General features: G+C 49.9%; 1 protein-coding gene across 2 annotated transcripts; it reads right to left on the reverse strand.

Annotated features, from left to right (window-relative positions):
* Window positions 1-1,180: 1,180 nt before the first annotated feature.
* MID1IP1 (MID1 interacting protein 1) lies at window positions 1,181-3,170 on the reverse strand. Of its 2 annotated transcripts, XM_075520452.1 has the most exons (2): window positions 2,821-3,170; window positions 1,181-2,370 (listed from the first exon to the last, which is right to left on the reverse strand). In XM_075520452.1, exon 2 carries the CDS (start codon window positions 2,218-2,220, stop codon window positions 1,726-1,728), a length of 495 nt encoding a protein of 164 aa, XP_075376567.1. In that variant the 5' UTR covers window positions 2,221-2,370; window positions 2,821-3,170; the 3' UTR covers window positions 1,181-1,725. The 2 variants fall into 2 exon arrangements, with proteins under 2 accessions (XP_075376567.1, XP_075376576.1); XM_075520461.1 differs by lacking the exon at window positions 2,821-3,170 and having other exon boundaries at window positions 1,181-2,453.
* Between the last annotated feature and the right edge of the window lie 19,437 nt (window positions 3,171-22,607).

The following is a 22,607-nucleotide window of genomic DNA, read 5'->3' on the forward strand; positions in this document are numbered from 1 at the left end:
AGGGGAAGAGGAGTTAAAAACATTACGAAAAGAACAAGCATCGCCAAGCTAAAAATCATCTGGCCTTACAAAGTTCTTCTTTACCCTAAAAGGGAAAAACCTTCCAAAATATGTATTTTTAAACATACATGTAGGCTGATTGTTTTAACTACACAAACATCTGCCAACTAGTACCATGTCTGGAGTGCTCATGCTTTACTACAATGTTTGAACAGTTGGACTGAAAAACAAATTGCTAGGGAATATCTGAATTTAAGCAAAAGTATCCTTAAAGCAGAGAGAAAAATTCTTCTCTTACGTTTTTAAAAGAAAAAACACCAAACAAGCCCTAAATTTGATGGCAATAATACAGAGTGAAATTTCAGTATGAGGAGATGTCTACAAACTTGGCATTTCAGTGCCTGAGAAGAAAACTTCATACGTTATGGAAGGACATACATATTTATTAAATGGTTATCCTCTGTGATATGCACACATTGTATTGTAATCAATAAGTACACTTTTAATATTAGAACTTAATATTAGAACACAATATAGACACCCGATTCCGAGGCACATTACTTCAGCAAATGAAAAAAAATAATGCAGAGAGAAAGAAATCAATACAGTTTGGATAACATAAAACCAATTAATTCCTAGTATCCAAGGAGGATTACAGAGGAAGGAAAGTAATGCAAGAGATGGGGGAGGCAAGTGCCCCAGACGCATTCGGAGGGAGAGAAAAGAGCTCCCCACAGTACATTAAGACACTTCCCAAAAAAAGCAAGACTCATTCCTAGGCTTTGCTCCAACCTCCATGAATCGCTGCCTGCAAAGTAACCATGACTCGATCTTCTTGGATTTTGTTAAAGGGGCACTGACCTTCATGCCAGCATCCACACCGAGCAACTGGACTGTCCGGCTGGGAACAGCTTACCAAAACTCAGACCATGTATGGTGCAGTTAATACGGTCATTCATCCATTTTGGATACGCCGAGTTACCATCACTACTTAATTGCTCCCTTTGGGGAAAAAGAAAAAAAAAAACCACAAAAACCCCTCTGTTGCACATGCCGAGATTTCTGTGTCTAGTAAGGCAGCTCTGGAAGTAAACTTAGAAGAACAACAGAAGAATTCCAGATGTTAAAAATATCATTTAATTAAAGAAACATAAATCATACCAAAAAGTTTAAGTCACTTTTAGTTAATACATTTGCATTTATTTTAGAATATACTCTACATCCGAGTAAAAAAGTTTTAAATAAACTCCAGTACAACCGTGGGACCCGCCATCCGTCCCGCCACAGAGGGATGCTCGCTAGCCCACTGGGTTCCCTCCCGGGTAACAGAAGCAATTTTATGCCAGTTTTGTTACGTTCATCGGCTTGTGTTGAGCCTCCTATCTGCCAGCTACGCCACCACCTCCTACACGTAGGGGTTCGGCCTCCCCGCCCGGGGAGGCACAGCAACCGCTCGCCCCGGACCGTACAGTAAAAAGAAAAAAAAAAAAAACAAAAAAGAGGGGGGGAGATAATTAATAAACTAGTATTGATTAATGTACATCTCTCTCTCGCTTGTGCGTTGGTAGAAAAGCGGCTGCAGTCCTGGGCGCGCAGGGAAGCCCCAGCCCCGCGGCGCTGCCCTCCACCGCCGGCGCGGCCGCAGCGCCGGGCAGGGACGCGCCGCTGCCGCTGCCGCTGCCGCCGGCGGGCCGGGCGCCGCCTTCCCCCGCTCCCCCCCGGCGCTCACTGCCCCCAGCTGCTGAAGCCGATCTCCTGCTTGTATCTGTTGGTGAGGACGTTGGCCTTGCGGGTGAGCTTGGAGAGGACCGAGTGGAGTCCGCTGAGGTGGTAGTGGAACTGCTGCTCCAGGTCCTCCTCCCCCTCGCCCTCCTCGGCGGGCCCGCCGCCCAGCTTGTCCTTCTTGCGGGCCGCCTCCTCGCCCGCCGGCGGCTGCACCACGCCCCACTCGATGTCGTTGCGGATGGACTTGAGCAGCATGTAGTGGCTGTACATGTCCCTGCGGGAGAAGTAGGCGCCGGGGTCGGCGGGCGGCAGGGCGGCGTCCCGCTGCGGGCAGACGGTGCCCGCCGCGTCCAGCTCCTCCAGCAGCAGCGGCACGTCGCGCAGCAGGCTGGGCACCATCACCGTCTGGTCCATGTTGTTGACGGCGCCGATGAAGCGGTTCATGGCGTTGAAGAGGGAGTACTTCTGGCTGTACGAGTCGCAGATCTGCATCATGTCGGCGGGCGGGCGGGCGGGCTCAGCGGCGCGGCTCGGACCGCGGGGCTCCTCCGGCGGCGACCTCCTCCTCGCTAGCGGCACCGGCCGCCCTCCGCCGCGGGCTGGGCTGGGCTGGGCTGGGCTGCGCGGCTGCTCGCCAACACAGTCCTGCGGAGAGGCGATGGCGGCAGGCGCCGGGGTTAGGGGCTGCTCTCCCTCCCGCCAGCCCGCCTTCCTCCCCGTCCCCTCCCGCCAGCCACCTCTCCTCCTCCCCCACCGCCGCCGCCGCCTTTATCCTCGGCCCCTTCTCCTTTTTTAGGCTTCCCCCCCCCCCCTCCCGTCCCTTCTCTTCGCCCTTCCGCCCCCCCCCCCCGCCGGCCTCCCGGTGCAGGCACCGGCGCTTGCTGCTGCCGCTCCCCTCCGTACAAAAAGAGGCAAAACACAACCCCCCCCCCCCCGGCCCCCCGCAACTCCTCCCGGGAGCCACGCGTGGCGTGGCGCTGGGGGGCGGCCGAGGGGAAAGCAGCCCCGCACCACGCCGGTACATGAAAATTCAAGCGGCCCCCAAGCCGCCGTGACCCGGCCGAGGCACCGAGCCGCCGCGGGGGAGGCACCCACCGTGGTCCGGAGCCGCTCTCCGCCGCGCCGTCAGCCCGCCGCCGCCCGTGGCTGCGCTCCCATCCCCGGCGCCGTATTTATAGCGCGTATCTTAAAACAAGGTGTTCCCCAGTGCCACCCCCCGCGCCGCACGACAGATAAAGGCGGCGGGCGGCGGCCGCGCCGCGCCGGCTCCGCCTCTCGCCCCGCACCGGGGGAGGGCACCGCGACGGGGAGGGCGCCGGGACCGGCCGGGCCGGCGGCAGGCAGCGCCCCGCGGGCATCCCGCTCCCCGAGCGGGACGCGGCGGCGCGGCTTTGGCGTTCGCGGTGGGAACTGCGGGGCTTGGGGAGCCGGGCTCTCACGCCCCCGCCGCCGGCGGCAGCCCCGCGCCCCCACCCTGAGCGAAGGGAGCGGCGGCCGCAGAGTCCCCCAGCCCTCCCGGTAACGTCCGCCCCGGGCGGGGGGCGGCAGCGAGGGGCACGGCGCGGCGATGCAGCGCTTCAACACCGCCCCCACCCCGCTCCGCTCCCCAGCGCCAGGCCCGCCGCCCCCCTCCCCCCTCCCCCGGCCGTGCCGCTCCCGCCGGCGGGGGGGGAGGGGAGCGGGGGCGCGGCTCCGCCGGGCCGGGGCGGCGGGGAGTGATTGACAGGGCAGGCGGCGGGGACACGCGGGCTCCGCGTGCTGTCCGCGTTCGCCCGGGCCGCTCATTGGCTGCCGGGCGCGCGGCGAGCGTGACGGCCGCGCCGCCCGCCCGGCTCCGCGTGCCCCAGCGGCAATTAGAGCGATCCCCCGGCGGGGAGGGCGCGGGGCCGCGGAGCCCGCCCGCGCTCGGCCAGGCTGGCGTCGCCGCCTCCCCGCAGCCCGCCCAGGGGCCGCGGCTCCCCGCCGCTCGCCTCGCCGTGCCAGGCCGAGGGCGCGGGGGGGGAGCGGGCGCGCCCCTTCCCGGGCGGCCTTTGTCTGGGGCCGGGGCTGCGCGGGGCCGCCTGGCAGCGGCCGCGGGGCGGCCGGCATCACCCCACAGCCTCACCTCCGGGCCCAGCCAATCGGCGGGCCGGCCGGCGGCCCGGCTCCGCCGCCCCCTGCCAATCAGCGAGCCTCGGCAGCAGCCAATGGGAAACAGCAACCCCCTCCCACACCCCCCCTCCGCCGCCTCGCGCGGCGCTGGTAACGAGCGAGTTGGCCGGAGGCGCCGCCGCGGGTCACGTGGGGCAGAACGGGTGGGGAGGGGGGAGCCGCGCGGGGGCGGGGGTGTTGCGCGCGTTGCCGTGACAACGGATCAACCAACAGCGAGGGGCGGGGCCCCGCCCCCGCCGGCGGGGCCTGCGCGGCGCCGGGGAAAGCCCGCGGCCCTGCGGCTGCGGAGCGGCGTCCCGGGGCTCGGCCTCACCCGCCGCAGCGGAGACCAGGGGCTGGGCAGACGCGAGAAGCCCGACCAACGGGCCGGCCTGAGCGGCGGCAGGGCCCCCGCCCTCCCGCCGCACCGCGCACGGCGCGCTCCGCGCCGCCCGCGCTGCCCCAGCGCCTGCCTGCCTGCCTGCCTGCCTGCCTGCCTGCCTGCCTGCCTGCCTGCAGCGGCGGCTCCGCGGCCCGGCTTCCCGTCCCTCCCGTCCCTCCCGTCCCGGGTGCTGCAGGCCGATGCCTGGGTGCTCCCCGCAGCCTCTCTGGCCCCCGGCTGCTTCAGGCTTCCGCCCGGGCCCCCGCCCGCAGGAGGGGGCCGCTCCCGGGGCGGTGGGTGAGACACCGGCTGCGTGCGAGGTGAGGCCGCAGCCGGGCAGCCTTTGCGAGCTGCACCCGCGCTGCCAGTCCTTGGGGTTAAGCAGTAGCAAGAGACACGGGCCGGTATAAAGTGATGATCTGTTCGCAGATAATTCACTACGGGGAAAAAAAAAACCCAAAAAACAAAAAAGAAAATAATCTCACCAGGCCGGAAAATTGGCCACAACATCTACTTGCATCTTTGTATAGACGCAGTGTGTCATTAATGCACCATTAGCAGTTTTGCTGCCTTTAATTGAAATACGGAGTGTGCTGAACAGTCAATGAATTCGAAAAAGCGAGAAATCTTTAGGAACAAGAGAAAGTGGTTTATTGTCCAACTTTCCCGTCCACATTAAAACAAAAAAGGAAGTCTGAACAAATTAAAACTGAAGACTTTACCTGTGGTTAGAACATACTGGCTGGGGAGGAGAAACAGTTGACAGAAATAACCCAGCTTGAAACTGCGAATGGGAAGTATGTGGTCGTAGCAAAAGCGCCAGACGAGGAAGCGCCGTGTCTTCTGTGCGATGATACTATACCAATTATGGCCTGAGCATAAAATCATTTTCACCCCCACCTGCCCTCTTTGCTTCCCAAAATGTATAGCCACACGGTCCGCTTCCACCTTTGACTGTAAATGTTACCTCATTTTAGCGTAGTGCTAACACGGTGCTGCAGCCTGTGCGGGCATGTGTCTAACCCATGAGGCTGAGATAGACCATGCTCAAGTCAAACTCAGCAGCATAAGGCAATCGTCTTTTTTTTTTAACTTCCTTATGTTCTGATCGATTTTGATATGCAGTGTAAATGTCTCTGGTACGTATAATGTATATCATTAACACAAGCCTGAGTAGGTTTGATTGCTCTTTGGTTAGAACAAAATAAAGGCGCACGTATTTCTAACTCCAGTGGTATGTAATGGCGATGGCTGTGCACACGAGCAAAAAGGAAACGGCACTTTTCTTTTTCCCCCGTCCCGTTAAAAAAAGATGATCCCATTTGTGGCACAAACTTTTATATGCAAGCAGCATTTTTAAAAAATATTTCCACTTTAGAATGATCCGATTATTGTGGCCATGCTGCGCCTGGAAGGGGAATCAGCTAGAAACCCCTTATCTCGTGTCCTGAGCAATGAGGAAGCTTGTGCATTCGCTATCTGGCAGTCCAAGAAGGTGTAAACGCTTACCTTCGCCCAGCACAGGTTCCTGGATGAGGAAACCAAAGCGACAAAACACAAAGGTAGTCTTTATCGAGCACCTCAACTGGATGGAGCACTCCTGACCTACAAGCCCAGCAGTGTGGGGGTGAAAACGCCTTTCTGCTTGAATAGATTTGGTACCGCTATTCAGGAAAGGAGGAGTCACATATAAGTTACTATACTAGCTAAAAACCTTTAATTTTCCCTGAAGTGAACGAGAGCTGGTGGTGTTCAGCCCTTTCTGGATGAGGGCCTTCTTTCTGTGGCTGATGCCTAAAGAAGAACAGGGATGAACTATCGCTATTACCATTTAGCTATTACTGTTACTGAACTATTACTAGTATTAACTAGTTAACTTAGCTGTACCTCAGTATTTAGCCACAGTAGCACTATAGTTAGTGCTACAAAGGCTAGCTATAGGAACAATGCTGCTGGTGGCCCGTCTCCTCTGGCGACATTAGCAGCTGCACAGTATTTTTCAAGAAAAGACAGATGATTCTGTCAATTTGCGTGGGTTTTTGTAACATTTGCAAGGCCTGTCTAAATTCTCTCTTCAGTGGCAACGGGATAACAAACGGTCTTTGTTAACAGTTTTCCCAGGACACGTGCTGGCATGAAATAGGTGCCACTGGCACGTTGCAGACCAGTGATGGCTACACTTTGGTGGTTAGGAAGTTGTTCTGCTGCACAGTGTTTGCAAAATAAGATGAGAACTTGTGTGGGCGAAAAGTGATAAATATGTGCAAATATTTAGTGTTGCATTCTGCAGCCTGGGAACACCATTTGGGCCGGCCTTGTAAGAGCAACATCGCTTGGGAATTTCACTTACTCTCTTAATTTGTTGTCGATGTGACATGGCAGATTATAGTTCAGCCTTGGAAACTGCGAGTCGTTTCCTTCTATTCCTATTTGACATACATTTTTGCTCAAACTTGTGAACTGCTTCCATCATTTTAGGTGGCAGTACAGATGCGAGCATTTAACACTTCTCTCTCCTCCTTTCTCTTTCTGAAACCCAGTCCAGTTGTACCAAATCTCTGAACCGAGGAAACCCATCATTTCTTATCCAGAAGGAATGTGTGTAAATTTATCATCTTAACTGATGCCTCTCCATGAGTTTCATATAATCAGCCCTTGTAGCTTAACGTGCTAATGATCAGGGTAAGTAGAAATCTAATATGTTAAAGGTCTGCAGACCAATTTGTCTGAGTCCTGCTGAGATCTGCAGTGTAACTTTTGCAAAGATTTACTCATCTCTCTTCTACCTTACACTTCACCACCTTTTACTCCTGTTTCTTTTGGTCCTCTGTAAGCGCAGTGATTCTCCAAAGTGGACAGAAACCTCTGAGAAGGCGCGCAGAGGGGTCAGGAAGAGGACGTTTGGAGAAGGAAGCAGAGATCGTAAATCCCCTTTCCCTCTGGCACACATGCAAATCTGAGCGAGACCGGACGCTGCCGGAAGCGGCACAACAAGGGCTCTGCGGCATCGCGTCTCGGCACAGAGGAGCAGCGTTTTGTGTGCATGGTGAAAAGCACGGGAGTCCGGCGGGAGCTCTGCTGGGAGCAGGAGCAGGGAGCAGTGCTGGGCGGGGAGGTGGCCATCTCAGGCGGCTCCCGTGAAGCCCCTCCAAGTTGCCTGGCTCTGCAGGTTGCATCCGGGTCGCTCCAGGCCTGCCAAGTCCTCGCTTCCTCAGAAGCATTCCTGGAAACCATTGCAAGTTCAGCTTCAATCTGTTTGCCAGTGACTGTGTATTTTCAGGGCCTGGGATCCCTCCCAAGCGGTGCTCAGCTAGCACCAGGAGGTCAAAACAGGCTGAAACCCCCTATAAAGGAGTCGATGGGATAAATGCTGCCACGGCGTTGTTGTAGCATCCCTCTCCCCTACCTTTTGCCAGCCTCATCCGTGTCCCCTGGAAGCTGGTCGGAGCAGGCACTGTGGTGTGCAGTGCCCAGGACACCGGCGGCCCTTTTCAAATGGCTCCTTAGCGCTGCCATAATAAGCCTGATAAATAAAACATGGCTTGCAGACACGGATTTACTGGAGAGGGCTAAGGGGGCTGTAGCTCCCTCATTAGTATCTCCCGGTGCAGCATGTGTGCTCCTCATTATGTGGCACAGTGGCGGTTGTCTAGTCATCCACGATGAGGCTGCAGCCACTCCAAGGATGTGCCAGGGATCCCAGGGATTTTTTTTTTCTTCTGTGTTAATAAGAATTTACAAGAAAAAAAAAAGACCTTGAATATGAAGAGGATGAAGGGGGAAAGACTGCAGCACAGAGTCTGATTTTCTCTCCCTTGCGTATCTGTAAGTCAACAGCAAATGCAGAGAAATCCATATAGCTGTGCTAATATGGAATTGGCCTGATAGGATCAAGAACTCTGGACTGCACGAACTCTTATTTTGTTTCCCTTCAGTCTAAAATGCTGCTTGTAAACTCTTGGCAGAAGTATAAACTTCATCCTCTCCCTCCCATTTTTCTTCTTCTGTTTAAGGGAAAAGAATCAAATTGGCTAATTTAAAGTCCCTCAAAGCTGGGGACTCGGGAATCTGGGTTAATCTGAACAGGGTTTGTGGAGGTTTGATCCAGCTTTTCTTTCCGGCCATCATTTTAATCCCTCCCTACCTCCCGCATAGGAGCTGCAACTGCATCATCGTAGTAACCCTGTGACCGAGAGGCATGAGAGTCTCCTCTGAGACTGTAATCTCACTCTAAACAGCTCTCTAGTGGGTGCTCGTGAGTGGCGATACATCATGCAATTTTCTCCTTTAGAGGCTCGCGGTGTCATCTCCTCCGTGATCCCTGCCCTGCCTGGCCAGTGCTGGTAAGCCAGAGCCCGCGGCCGGCCTGGGAGCGGGTTCCCGGCCCAGCACCGCACGGCTGGGGCACGTGCGGGGTCATGAACGGCCTTAGCAAAATCTGCCCCTTCCTCTTTGCGACCCTGCCCACGCCCTGGCAGGAAAGATACCTGCTTAGGATGGCAGGAGACTTCACTGGTGTAGCAAAATAATCCTCCATAAACTCGTGACTTTCTGTAACCGTATTTAATATGCAGATAGCCAAACAAATGCCACCATGATATATTTTTATGGACAAATATTATATATTAAGCCCTGATTTATACATTTGAGCGTAATACCTGGGGCTCTGAGGAGAGCCTTTAATCTCTGTCAGCGAGGCAGCACGCACGCTAAAACGCCGAGTAAATCTGCACGGGAGCGGTGAACCGAGCGCGGCATATATCAGAGTTCTTCCGCCTGATAAAATTAAATACACAAGACCACCTTTCTGTGACATTAACGGTTTGATACGCAGGGGCTGACATCGGGAAATACCGATCTGCGCTTCCCATAACCCGCAGCGTTCCTGCTGCTCCTGCCGTCCCCATCCCAACACGCGGGAAGGGTGCCACCTCCAGCTCCCAGGGGACATTCCTGGGTGAAGGAAGGTCTCTGCCCCTGACTTGCCCCCTCTCCTCGCATCGCCCTGCCGCACCTTGCATTCCGTGTGACCGCCCGGGTGCAGCCGGAGGCGTGCCGGCACCCTATTTCCCCTTCGTCAGCACGCGTAGTAAGGTGAGCATCGTCTCAGCGTGGGGTTCTGCATTTAATAATCTCGCCAGCTCAACTGTTTTTATCTGAATCTCCCTTCTGAACTGATAAATCTAAATTGCACATTTTCTAAACCGCTTAGCTTAGGGGTAAATCTTGCAGGTATCCTCAAATGACTAGCTGTGTCTTCTGCACCTGTCTAGCACCATCTACTGTAGCTTTTTTATACTGTTTTTTTATACTGTTTTCCTTTCCCTTCCCATCTGCAGGCTTACGATTCCTGCAGGAGCTGCCTTCATCCCGAGGAGCCTGTAGAAGAACGGGAGCTCTGGTTTTGTCTGAAAGGCCCAGGGCTGGCATGATGGTGAAACAAATACGATACACGTTCATCCTCTAGATTGTATTTCCCCGTTTTAAACCAGCGACCTGATTTTCAGTGCCTAGCTTGCTGTTGATAAATTTTACACTCTTCTCAGTGCTCAGAAAGAGAAGAAGATGGAGCGGAACAAAGGTGGCCCACCTTCGCCAAAGCTTTCCATGCTAGCTTGTGGAGCGGGAATTAGGGACGTGGCAGGATGAGGGGCTGGAGCAGAGCTTTGTGTGGGGAGGAGAGGGCCTGCATGGGAACAAATCTTCCGGTTGCTGCCAGAAGATGCCAAGGGAGAGACATCAGCTTGGATTTCTACCAAGCTGGGGAGTTACGGGGTGGGACTAGAAGCAGCAGGATTTTCCTGTGAAAGTCCTGTCTCTTCTTGTTACATTCAGTATTAAAAGGGAAGCTGCTCTGAAAGAATATCCTACTTTTCCCAGCTCTGCAGTTCAGAGCTGACATGGAGGCGTTATGTGTCCTTATTATATGCACTCCTGTTACAATGTGGTGTTGGCTGGAGGATGTTGTATGGTTAAAAACAACTATTACAACCAAAAACAGAACCGGAGCTTTCCGACTGCTATGACTATTATGAATTTGTACGATTGATATTTAGTTGCTTGACAAAAAGCACTAAAAGCTGGAAGTCAAAGTCAGAATAAAGTTGCGCTAAGGATTGCATATGGCTTTTTTTTTTTTTTTAATAAATCTGTTCATAATGAGTATTTCTGTCGGTGATAGATTAACGTAAAAATACTGCCAGTCTGTTCCGGGATTGTAAAACACAAAACAAGGTACATCATACTTTTTTTTTGTTACTAAAACCCAAAGTATCTGTTTGAAACTAACTTGTTTCAATGGCAAGTAACATATTTTTCCACAGTCCTTGTGGAAACTGGAAATGAGATGGATTTGGCAGCTTAGCCTATGAAGTTCTGTGGCAAATCTGCAAACCGAAAGACCACAGGGTTTTGTCCTGGCTTTGTTTCTCGATGAAGTTTTGAAAAGAGCTAAATTAAATTGATGCTGTAGCCATATGTGGAATTTTGTTCTACTGGAATAGCTTATAGCTGTCAGTGAATTTCTCCATACCCCCAGCATTGTGTAAAGGATGACACAAGAGCCTGATGATTGCTCTCTCCAGTAGTACCATGCGTTCGCGAGCTTAAAATTATTACAACAGCATTTTTTCATTTACATGGCTGGAGAGAATCTGTTTTTGCAGTAAATTTGTGTTTCAGAACAGATTTCTGTGTCCATCATTATTGGTGGTTTACAAGATTTCTCTTTTTTTCCCCCTCCATTTGGGGATGTGGGAGCAAATGAAATAAACCCATCATAAAAAATAATTTTGTCCAGGTGGAACATAAATCAGCCAAAAAAAAATTATTCTACATGGCAAATAAAAAGCATATGCTGTATTATTTAAAGCACAGCCTCCATATTCACATACAAAATTAATGCTACAGTGGGAGGTAAAACTGATGGAGGCAGACAATGAAAATATTAGGAGTAAAACACGATGCCAGGAACAATTCAAGCAGAGCCACTTGCAGGGTCATGGTCATATTCCATTTCAAATGGGCATGGAAATACACTGTGGGTTATTCTTCTCCAGAGATGCACAGATAATAAGCACCTGCTCCCCGTGTCTACTCTTCCCTTTTAACTGTTGATTTATTGGATGTTTCTGAAAGCTGTGGTCAGGCTCGTGAGGGATATATAACGTGGTGCCTGCAGGAAGAAATGGGAGCGGGCAGACAAGCTGCCAGGCTCCCCGCCACCACCGCGGGGTGAAGGGCTGAGCGGGGTTCAGAACAAAAGCCGGCTCCGCTTCAGCTTCCGAATGAAAGGACGCTACTGAAAGGTAAAGCAGCGGTCTCCCTGTACTCACTGTGCCTGGGTCGCACCTAGGAAAGTCAGTAGAAAATCCCAAACTATGTTCCTCGCCTCAAGCTAGAGTAAATGGTGGGTTCGGAGGAGATACATACAGCGTTCAGCAGCCTAAGGCCCCAAAAGGGGTCTTTGCCATCACTCGGTGTTTGACTTCCACAGCATCGTGCAAACTACCAGAATATGTATCTATATGTCTATAAAACATATTATCGCATGTGTCTTAAGGTCGTTTTCAGAACAGCTTTAGGAATCCAGCCTTCTCACATGTACGTACCACATACTGCTACTCCATACTACGCTGGAGACAGTACCACCAGCACATCTTTTATACTCATCCTAGTGCTCCCAGGGTCGGGGGCGGGGGGGGTTCACTCCATTCCTCCCCTAAACTGACACACAGCCTCACTAAATAAGGGATGGACATAATCTTCAGACAATGTTGAAGCTGGGTCACTACGGAGAGACTTTGAATTGCTAAGGTGTTTTTCCATGTAACTTAATTAAAAAAAAAATTGCACAGAGAGCTTGCCTGGTGCAAGTTACGCTCTTTCACTATTCTCTGATATTTTCTTCTCTGCAGCAGGAGTGGAGCTTTGCAGCTACGAGGTCTTGAGATGTTCCAGTCATGGAGGTCCATGAGATTTAAACGACACTGCATGCCCATTTAGAAACAGAAGAAAGCAAATGCTGTTTAATTAAAAATGTGAATCTGGAAACGTAGGGCCATTGAGAATCATTCTGAACTGCACATTTTACATACATGGCTAAGAAAAAGGTCCACCGTAGCAACTGGAGTAACGCATCGTTCAGTTCCCTGTGATGGTAAGCAGTTTATTAACCTAGAACTACAAAATAATTCAAAATGACATCGGGCAATGCTGGACTTCTGCCACAAATCCCCCGATGTCAGGAAACCGAGAGGGCAGTCGCACAGCCTTCCACTGAGCCCTGCTGTGTCTTTAAACGGCAGCAGGAGCGGTGCACTGGGAGCCAGGACTGGGAAGATGAAAGAGCACTGTGGGAGCAAGAAGCTCTTGCATTTTAACCCTGGCTCTGACTCCCGCTATGGCCCTGAGCCGGTCACCTTGGGCCAGAGATTCAGGGGTTAAGCAGTCACAGTGAAGGCCAGGCTTTAGACAGAGCTCATTCCTGAGCCCCTTGGGCCTGACGCACCCAAAAGAGCACGGAGGTGTTTAAAAATCGAGTCCTGGTGGTGCACGCTGGGGTCTTTTGAAATAGGATCCTTAAGGTCTGATCTTGCAAGTTCCCGATGGAGTTGTGAGCATGCCCCACTTACAGCTGTACTCGTGCTACCTCTCAGGCAAGGCAAGGACCGACTCCTTATTTATTCTCGACTGCGAGGGAACACAACCTTGCCACCGCATTTGCTTCAAGGACCTGTTGGGGCCTTCTGGCAGGAGCAGGGCTTGCAGGACCCACCTCCTGGGGTGGGCTGGGCACGTCTCCGTAATGGGGAGCAAGGCGGCTGCACTGGTGCGGAGCTTCGCCCTCGGCGGGATGGTGCGAGCCGCTGTGCTAGCAGGGCTTGACTGCTTTTGGGGTGCGAGCTCGTGTCTCTGCGTGGTGCCACGCTACATGGCGCAGGGCTGCCAGCTTGCCTGGGACCCCATCAGGGACCTCTGCACCATGTTCCATCCCACGCTGCCCATGTGCCCCCTCTCCATTTGATTGATCTCGTGGTTTTTCAAAATGAAGTTACAAAGAGTTTCAGGGAGTATACCTGACTGTGGGGCCTCCCGGTAGATTTTACAGCCCAACAGCTGTATTTCATTTTGCATAAAGCTCTATCTTCTCTCTTTCTCATTGCCTCATGCAATCTATCCTTGACCATCATGAACCAAAGACCAGGTTTTTCACTTCTGCATGTACCAGACCTTAACCAAATGTGTAGTCTGAATGACACAAAATTACTCACGTGCGCAGCGCAGCAGGAAAAGATCATCTCTTCCCATACAAGCTTCCCGACCTGGGTCTGGATTCATCAGCACTCGCATTGTAAATCCCCCAGAGAGGAACCTGCCCCGTGTAACGTGACTGGAGGGCAACACTGTCCTCCTCTACCACCAGTGCTCGCAGCAGGTTGCCATAGGCTTGGTAGCCAAAGCTCCTCAGCAGATTTCCAGGTGGGCTGCTGGGCAGATGGGTGCATGGGCAGAAAGGAAAATCAGGCAGATCTTATCGCTTTCCTGGCAGGTTGGTTCCTGGTCATCAGAGGACTTTTGACTCCATGTGGACCTTTCTCTTTGACAGAGCAGTTTCAAGGAAAACGTGCTTCCCAGCCTGACCTGCATGCATGCATCAGGTCTGCTCTACCACGTAACTGGATAGGAGACTTGGGGCACAGGTCTGGCAGAAAGCACTGCCAAAAGTACGAAGTAAACATACCTCCCCAAATGGGGGGAGGTAAATTTACTCTCTGATGTCTTTCAGCCCTAGTAATCTCAACCATTCCAGTAATTTCAATTGGTATAAGTAACACTGCAAATGTTCTCCAGCAGAAGCGTTACCTTTTAGCTGACGAGTCCCTTTAAGCGCTATAACACTGTTGTGCTGAGTTTTTTGCTGTAGCCAAATGGGACTAGATTGAAACCAATAGCCCCATTTCGCCTGTCACTTACGTAAGCTTGATTTGAACCCATGTTTGTAAAGCTGAAAGGCTTTTCTAGCCCTTTGTTATTGTGCCTCCCACGGCCAGCCCAACTGTGAGAATTTCACATTCCTACATTTTAAAAAGAAATACGATGGACAATGAAAATAAATGTTTGTTTTGTTTTAATCTGTTTAACTCAACACTTTGTCTGTTGTTAAGGCTGGGCTAAAATGAGACCGCTTGGAAAGGAGACACATCTGCTCAGAGCAGAGACTTTCATAATTCATTCAGAGTTATTGGTCTTACCCACAATATTAGTGATAAAAATTGATTATCCATTCCCACTTGCTTCACGATCCATAGCTATTTTTTTCATTCATATTAGAAGTTGTTTTATACCAAGTGAGACAGTGTTATTTAAATAGCCAAGGATGAGCATAACACATCTTAACTTGCTAAAAGCCCACACCGGCAGAAAGCAGGATTTTTTGCATGTCAGCCCTGTCCTGTCCTGAAGGTGGAAATAGTCTGGACTTGGCAACTATCACGGCTTCTTTCAACTCTGACGAGAAAATACCCTTCGGTTCGTGTGTGTGCGCTGCCTGCTCAGGCTTACTGCTGCCTTTTTATCCCCAGGTGCAAAGTCTGGGACTCGATGGGGTCCCGTCGCTTGAGGAACAGTTATGCTGAGCTTCCTAGGGGAAGGTCATTCTGGGACTGTCACCAGCACCTCATAGAAGGCAGGGGAGAGGAGGGAGGACTGAATATTGCAAGGATGGGGAGAAAAATTAAAGGGAGGGACACGGCTCAAAGCTTCTGCAAAATTTTCTGAGCGAAAGCTCTGTTTTGGAAGTCACGCTTCAGCAATATGGGCTCACCTGCTCCCAAGGAAGGGGACCACACATAAGACATCTCCAAGGGGGTCACATCATGACCATTAGCATCCAGAGCCTTATACACTCTCTTGCAGCTGTAGGGGAGAGGAGAGGCGTCCCTGCCATCAGCTCTGCGTTCCCAGCCATTAAAAGGGCAGAGCAGTTTGCGTATCGGCTTCAGACGAAACTGCAAAAGTTGCAATCTCCAACTAAATTGATTCTTTGAATCCAACAGTTAGATATGGTGTGGGAACAGAGGTTATCCCTAAAATGGATAAGCTATAGTGTTGCAGTTGTGAGGAGGAGTTTATTGACATGACCGTAACCTTAACTCCCTTACAAAAAATAGAAAGGTAACTTACTGGCCTGCCCAGAGATCAGTGTTTTTGACTTAGAGCTAAAAGATTTTGGTTATTTGATCCAAAACTGGATCCTGGAGATTCCACCTTTCCCTCTGTAACTCCTTTTAGCATAAACAGGTATTACCTGCACACAAGGAAAAGGGAGAACAGCCTCCTAATAAAAATGCCTTGCAGCTTAACTGCATAGGTGGTAGCTTCCTTCACATAGTAAACCAGCCAATGCATAGCCTGACGTAAAACTGAAAGGAGAGGTGTTTCCCCGTGGGACTATTAAATGTAAATCTCTTTTTGTTCAATAAGGAGATGAGACAAGTTTTTCCACCTAGTTGCTGGGTAATCTCTTTTAGAGTGAGGACTGCTTGTCTTGCACAGGATCTACAGCTCCTGAGGGCAACTGCAGAGCAAACAACTAATGCCAGCAACAGCAATAAGAAAAATAGCCACCTATACATCCACGCCGGCCTTTACGGTCTCCTCGCCAAGGGCGTTTAAGAGCCGCATCCCATCTTTAAGGCGCGATCCCTGCGGTCGCAGGTGACCCCTCTGGCTTGAAGGCGGGAGGGAGGCCGGGGAAGGGGCAGGGGGGTGCAGAGCCCACCCTCCGCGGCATGCCCACGGCAGCCTGTACCCACGCAGAGCTGCTTTCGGGGGGCCGGGGGGGCCGGGAGCCGCCGCTCGGGCCGCGCTGCCAAAACTGACGCTGCTTTGCCATCTAGTGCCGCGGGTCCAGATTGCAAGAGCCCAGCTCCCCCGCTCCCCCATGGCCAGGTGTCAAAGAAACCCAGTTTTATGGCCCAGCTAGAATTACAGGAACCTCAGCTTTTTTTTTTTTTTTTTTTTTTTTACATTAATTCGCATCAATATTTTATGTGCCGTAATGGCTGGATAACTCTGGCTCAAAGAGGTGGTATTTCGTGGCGTCGATAGCAATGGGAAAGGGATGAATCGCCGGTGGCCACACGAGCTATCTATCCGTGGCTCGCTGGGAAACCCTTCCCTCGCTGATTAGCTATTGCCTAAAAGTAGATATTTAGTGTTATTTGGATCTCCTGATTTAGGACTGAAACTGTGACGGAGCCGAAGCCGTTAGCCGAGTGCCGCTGCCGCTGCTCAGCTTGTTCGGCTCCTTCGGGTTGTGAGGGACGTGATTTCCATGGGGAGGCTTGGGAGCGGAGCCGGGTGAATCGCTTGCAGTGACAGTGAGTAATGAATCTGATCAATTTTGCGGCCCCTCCCCCTCCCCTGGTAATCGTCCATGAGTAGATCACGATTTTCGCACGTTTATTCATCCTTCTAAATTATTTGGTGAATAATTGCAGTGAACATCGGGTGTCCTTAAAGGATGTGCAAGCAGTTTATTGGGGGAGCCCTGGAGTTAAAGGGATTTTAGCTGGTTAACTGGAAGCACAGAAACACTGTACTAAGCCTTTGGTCAAGACACACAGGGGTTACTCACATGTGTGAATTTATGATTTACTTTCGGAAATCATTCTCCCCTGTTCATTTAGAGTGTGCTGTGTCTACAAACTTTGGGGCCGTGACATTTTTAAGACTATAACTAGATATGAAAAAATGCCTGCAATGCAGTTCAACCTAATTTCCTGTAAAATACAAATTAATATTTGCTGAACCTTTTAGTTTTAGTTTTAATTTCAGCAAATTCTAGTCACCTCCAAAATGGAGAGGGCAGAGATAAGTGAGTTTGGCTGCCCCACAATCAGTTCCCAGCATGTAGAACTAAGAAGTGAAATGCTCCATGAACTGAAGTTAATGGGGGGGGGGTGGGGACAGATTTGAACTTTGAATACGGTTCCCTTAGGAAAAAAAATCTCTTTGTTGGTAACCAATTTCCAGAGGAGCTTTAGAAACAATTTCTGGTTTTGTTATGTAAAACTTCCTCTGCAGTTGGATCCACACATACATCTTGACAGGTGCAAGAACTTGTCGTAGCGGGGAGTTGGCTCTGCTGGGGTAAAGAACAAGAACATACACCATGTGCCAAGCACGTTAAAAAGTAGATGGTGGTGGGGCAAAGCAAAAAGAAACTGAGTTGAGCTGGGGACTGAGAGGTAGTCAGAAAGAGTGAAGACAACAATAATAAACTAACGAGCTGTATTCAGAACACCTCTGCCGCTGCACAGGAAAACAGGGCAACCGCCGTACCACCACGAGGAAAACTTGGCAGCTTTCAAGTAAAGCCATACCACACCCCGTAGGCTTGGTGAGCTATGAATAATACCAAGGTTTAATTTGACATGCTAGCGCAGGCTATATTGTCATCTACAATTCAAATCTTTACTTAGGAGGTTATTGGGGTTGCTATCAAGAGAGAATAACAAGCGTTTGAAGACAAGATCCAGTGAGACCTGGTTTTCTACAGATTCATGGCTTAAGGCTGAGCACCTAAGAGGACTTTGTACTGCGTAATAGCAGTGATGCTCACACTGTACCCTTTCCCTCAGCTGGGAATGTTAATAGTGTCTTTTCCATCCACCCTCCTGCTTTCATGCAACCCACAGGAAAGTTTTATCTTGGACATCTTTGGCCCTCTGACACATTTTGTTAAATTGGCTGGTGAATTTAAAAACTGTTGAGGTTACCTGGACTGAAAATCAACGGATAGATTGAATTAGTCTTGCTTCCTTAGCAAACTCAAAGTTAGTCAACACGGAGTTGGAGGGATGAAGACTTCAGCCTTCAAATGGGATTGAATCACAGCAGAAAGGATGACCTTTTTGAAGCCAGGCAAGCATTTTCATCATTATCAACAATAATAACTAATAAAGCAGTAACAATAAGAGCTGACCTTTTACGTAATAGCTTACATCTCAAAGTGCTTTTCAAGCTTCTTTTTTCTGCTTTTAGAGTAATTTTCTCAAAATGCATTACATTTTTGTAGCGTTGCTAAAGTCCAGTCCCTCCTCAGATAGGACAAAGGCAACCACGTGGATTGCAACACACTGCACATCAGTGGAGGGAGAGGAAATTTTAGACAAAGGCATTCAGATAGATTCCTGCTCCGACACAAAATGTCAGGGTTTCTTTTATATTAAAGCAAGGAAGCCAGGACTTAAACGGTAGATGTCTTATCCAGTGTTTTCTTGGCTAGACTAGGCAAACTGCGAGCATTATTGTAGATAAGACACCCCAAAGCCAATCTCCTGTCAATGCAAGGAGCTGAGTTCGGATCAGAGCTGTGCTGTGACTGCATAAGCACAGCAGAGTTGATTTTATGAGATGTGCAGTGACACGCGATCGCACAGATCCTAAAAGATACAGAGCACGCACCAGATAACGCCTCAGACCCAAACTTGTAAATGCCCCTCTTCCAAGGACTTGAGTGCCAAAGATGTGTTCAAAGGCAGAGAAGCGGCCATCGAAAAGCCTTTGAAAGTATTGCTGCCGAGCTGCAATTCAGTTTAACTTTTGGGGCAGGATGGGTTGTATTTCTTTGTATTCTTACAGAAATATTAGCTATGGAGTCTCTGCATGTATGAGGATACATATACAAAGAGACAGAGAGAAAAAATTACTGAATGCTTTTTATTTTACTCCTTACAGATTCTAAAGTTGGTGGTATTTATATGTTGAGAGGAGGCTGAGCTCTCATTACTCACCCGCCATCAGCACACAGACATGAGTGCTTCCTCTGCAGTTTAGCAAACACACAGAAAGGGTACTGTAACACTTACTAATTAGTTTCCCTTTACAGTGTTTCATTAAGGTATTATTATTGTTGTTGTTATTGTTACTATTTTTCTCCCAGTGAGTGTGCATAGAGAATGACTAAATAATTTGGACAGATACAGCATGATTGGGAAAGAAAAGGGTTTCTAAGCACTTCGTTTTCCTCCATCCCGTTCCCTCCAGCAAGAAGAATAAAATCCCATGGTTTTCATGCAGAACCTTGTGCCGGAGACAGGCAGCAAATAATTAAGCATTCCTTTCTGACAGCCCAGCTTAGGCCTTGCCTGCAAACACGCAGATAATGCCACTGCAGAAATGCGGCGTGAGGGGCTGCGCTGGCTTACCGGTACGCCAGCAAGCGTAGAAGGGGGCTGCAGGCAGTCAGCGCTCGCTCACGGACCCGATCTGTGTCAGAGGGTCAATGCCAAGCACGGCTGAAGCCCGGCAGATGGGTGTAAACAGCAAAGCGTAGTGGGCTTGTGTAGGGGTCAACACCTGGATGAACTCTACAAGCATTAGAGGGAGGAAGGAGTGGCACATCTGTGGCTTTCCTTGGGTTCATATGAGAGCACGTTAATGACATAACCCGTGTCCATCTCCCCGAGTTAGACACAAGGACAGCTAGGGGATGCTGGAGCAACCTCAGATACGGTAAGCCTACGCCAGCTGCTGGTGTTAGGCCATCACAAAGCACTGTGATGTGCTGAACACGAAGCTGATGGAGCAATGCGCGTGGGATCCTGACTAGCCAGCTCTCCATCCAAATATTCCCCTCTGATAAAGGAAACTTGCATGGCTTCTTTAAAGCTCCTTAGAGCTGCAGCTGCTCAGATATTTTTTGGACAGGCATAGGATAAAATAATGGATGTGGTTGGAGGTGGAATTGAGATGATAGAAGGATAAACTAGACGGAGGTTTCCTTCTGTGCTCTGTTGATGCAGGCACCACAGATAGCTAAACTGAGGTGAAGGACTTCAGAGAGACAACGACAGATAAGGAAAGGGCCGCAGCACTTTTCGGAAGGGCTGAAACACTTTTCCATGTCAGTAATGCTGTGTCAGGAATGCTCTTTCAATTTTTTTTTTTCCCCCCAGAATAACAATATGTGAAGTTGTATGAAGAATGTTTGATAGGAAATACTAATTGTGTGTAAAGCTACTTCTGGAAGTTCTATAAATGAGCTTTTCAAGCAACTTACAGGGCTGAGAGGTCAATTTTCATTGAATTTCAATGGGATTTGTGCATCTTGTTTCACAGTCTTGAACAGAATTCTAAAACTGTTGGTTTCACAGCGGCAATATTTAACTGCTTTCTTCATACTGTAGTAAAAAACATCAAAGGCCTTTAACTACAAATCAATATAATGGACAAAAATTACCATTTGAAAATTGTAGGCTACTATATTCATTTAAAGAAAACATTCTTAATCTTGCTAATCCCTATTCAAATAAATCCAGCAACTACTTTAAGAGACATATAATGGTCTAATGTACTGAGCCAGCTCTGTGTCTCCTTGAATAACTCAAGGGGAGAAAACAAAACAAAACCCAAAAAACTCCAGCCTATTGCCAGGTGGGGATATGGCACAACTTCGTAAATTAAAGTAAGATGGGAGACAGGTGGAGGCCCTTTCAGAAGTCAGATTTTGGTAGTTAGAAAGGACGGTGATAGTCAGGCTGTGATAAAATCCCAGCTACCAGTCACCCAGAGCAGACTGGACGTAAAAAAGCCGTGGGTATCCAGGAGTCACAGCCTTACATTAAAAGTCAGTAAATAGTTTAGTTAACTCCGCAGCTCTCCTATGCTTGAGATATGAGTTATTTACTTGGGAGCATTACTGGGGTACTCGGGCATGAGCATTGCTGGAGTACTGGGGATGCCACGGGGAGCAGCAGGGATTTAACGCCGCTGATCTGAGCTCCTCAGACAGCTGCCTGGGGGTGAGGAGCCCCCACTTGACTGCCTTTCAGGGTAGACACAGAGGTCCTTCTCACTGTCCGTCCCGGGGCTTCAGGCTGTTTTCTCTCCATTTCAACGTCAGTGAGCGGAGTCATTGCAAAGCACTTTCCCACACTCCCCCTTCCACGCTTTCCTTTCCAGCATCGTGGGGAATACCGTGTCCACACTTTTCATGAATACTCCCTAAATGACTGGATGTTCATCTCGGAAATATGTAGGGGGATTGATTACACCATCCTTTGAGGGTTTGTTGCTGGTTACAATATTTCCTCTTTGGCTGCATTTCTTTCCCTGCTCTCTCCTTTTTTGCTGGAGATACAGCACATTAGGCTTTATCATGTTCACATGGGAGGCTTCTGCTTTCTCCAAATCATTTGACTGCATCTCATCAAGCTGAACGCACTGATAATTACTGGGTGGCATGCTGGCTGCTATTTGAAATTGACATTCTTCTTCTTCCAAACTTTCAGCCTACTTCCAAAGGCACTCACGGTTTCCTGCCAGGGTGCTACTCCCTGCCTTTTCCTTTTCTGTGGCAACACAGTAGTTTAGGAGCAATTTCTACTAGGATGCTACAGAGCGAGGGGATGACCATCAGAAAACTGCACAGTGACCTACATGGCCTGGCACATCTTTCCAAACTGGTTCCCTGTCCTTGTCGTGCCTCCTGCAAAGCTCACCACAGGGTACAGCTACTCAAGCCTGTATTTCTGGGGTGACACACCACCTCTCCTTTCTCAGGCTCTCCCTGTGGACATCTTGCTCTCTTTCAATGACTTTTTTTCGATTTAGCAGCTTTCCAAAAGTGGAGACACTTGATCATCATCTCAGCTTCACCAAGCGTGTTAAGTCTGTGCTGCACATCAACAAATGTCACACTGTTTGATGGATTATAGTTTAAGAGTAAAAATACGGCCATCCTAATGAAATAGACACTTGTGAAGGTGGGAACCAGAGACCATGGAACATTTTACAGTCATTGCCATAGCTTGGCAAAGTCCTGTTATTTATTTACAGCTGCATTTTGGCCTGTAGCGCGAGCCTGATTGTAGTGGTTGAAGGGGAAGGAGAAGGAAATACTGAATGGCGATGCTGGTAAATGCTTCAGATCGTTGCTCTCACCCTTTCTCTACGTCCACTGCTCTAGCTGTCATGCTTATTCTGTATCTGAGCAATGCATTTTCTTTAGTAAGTGGTTTGAGTTGCATCACTGGGTGTGAACACACTGACCTACTTCAACCTCCTTTGCAATTTCTAAATTTTCCTGTTTACCCCTTTCATTCTCAGCTTGTTCACTGTTGCTTATAATCAGCAGGCTTTACTACCTTTGTGGTTGGTTTCTCCAGACATAATTAAATTGTCTGGGCTTGACATCTGGCTCTGCTGAGGTTTCGGTTGTATCTTCTTGGCTGCCTCAATGTCCTCCTTGATTTGGGATTCTGATCACTGCCTGCCCCCGCATGGCACATCATCAATGGGTGCTTTAATTCCTGCAAGACTCTCTTGCGCTTACAATGATGCCGTGAAGTGTTTCTGGCTC

This window comes from Mycteria americana, chromosome 1, assembly GCF_035582795.1.
Source record: "Mycteria americana isolate JAX WOST 10 ecotype Jacksonville Zoo and Gardens chromosome 1, USCA_MyAme_1.0, whole genome shotgun sequence".
Taxonomy (NCBI): domain Eukaryota; kingdom Metazoa; phylum Chordata; class Aves; order Ciconiiformes; family Ciconiidae; genus Mycteria; species Mycteria americana.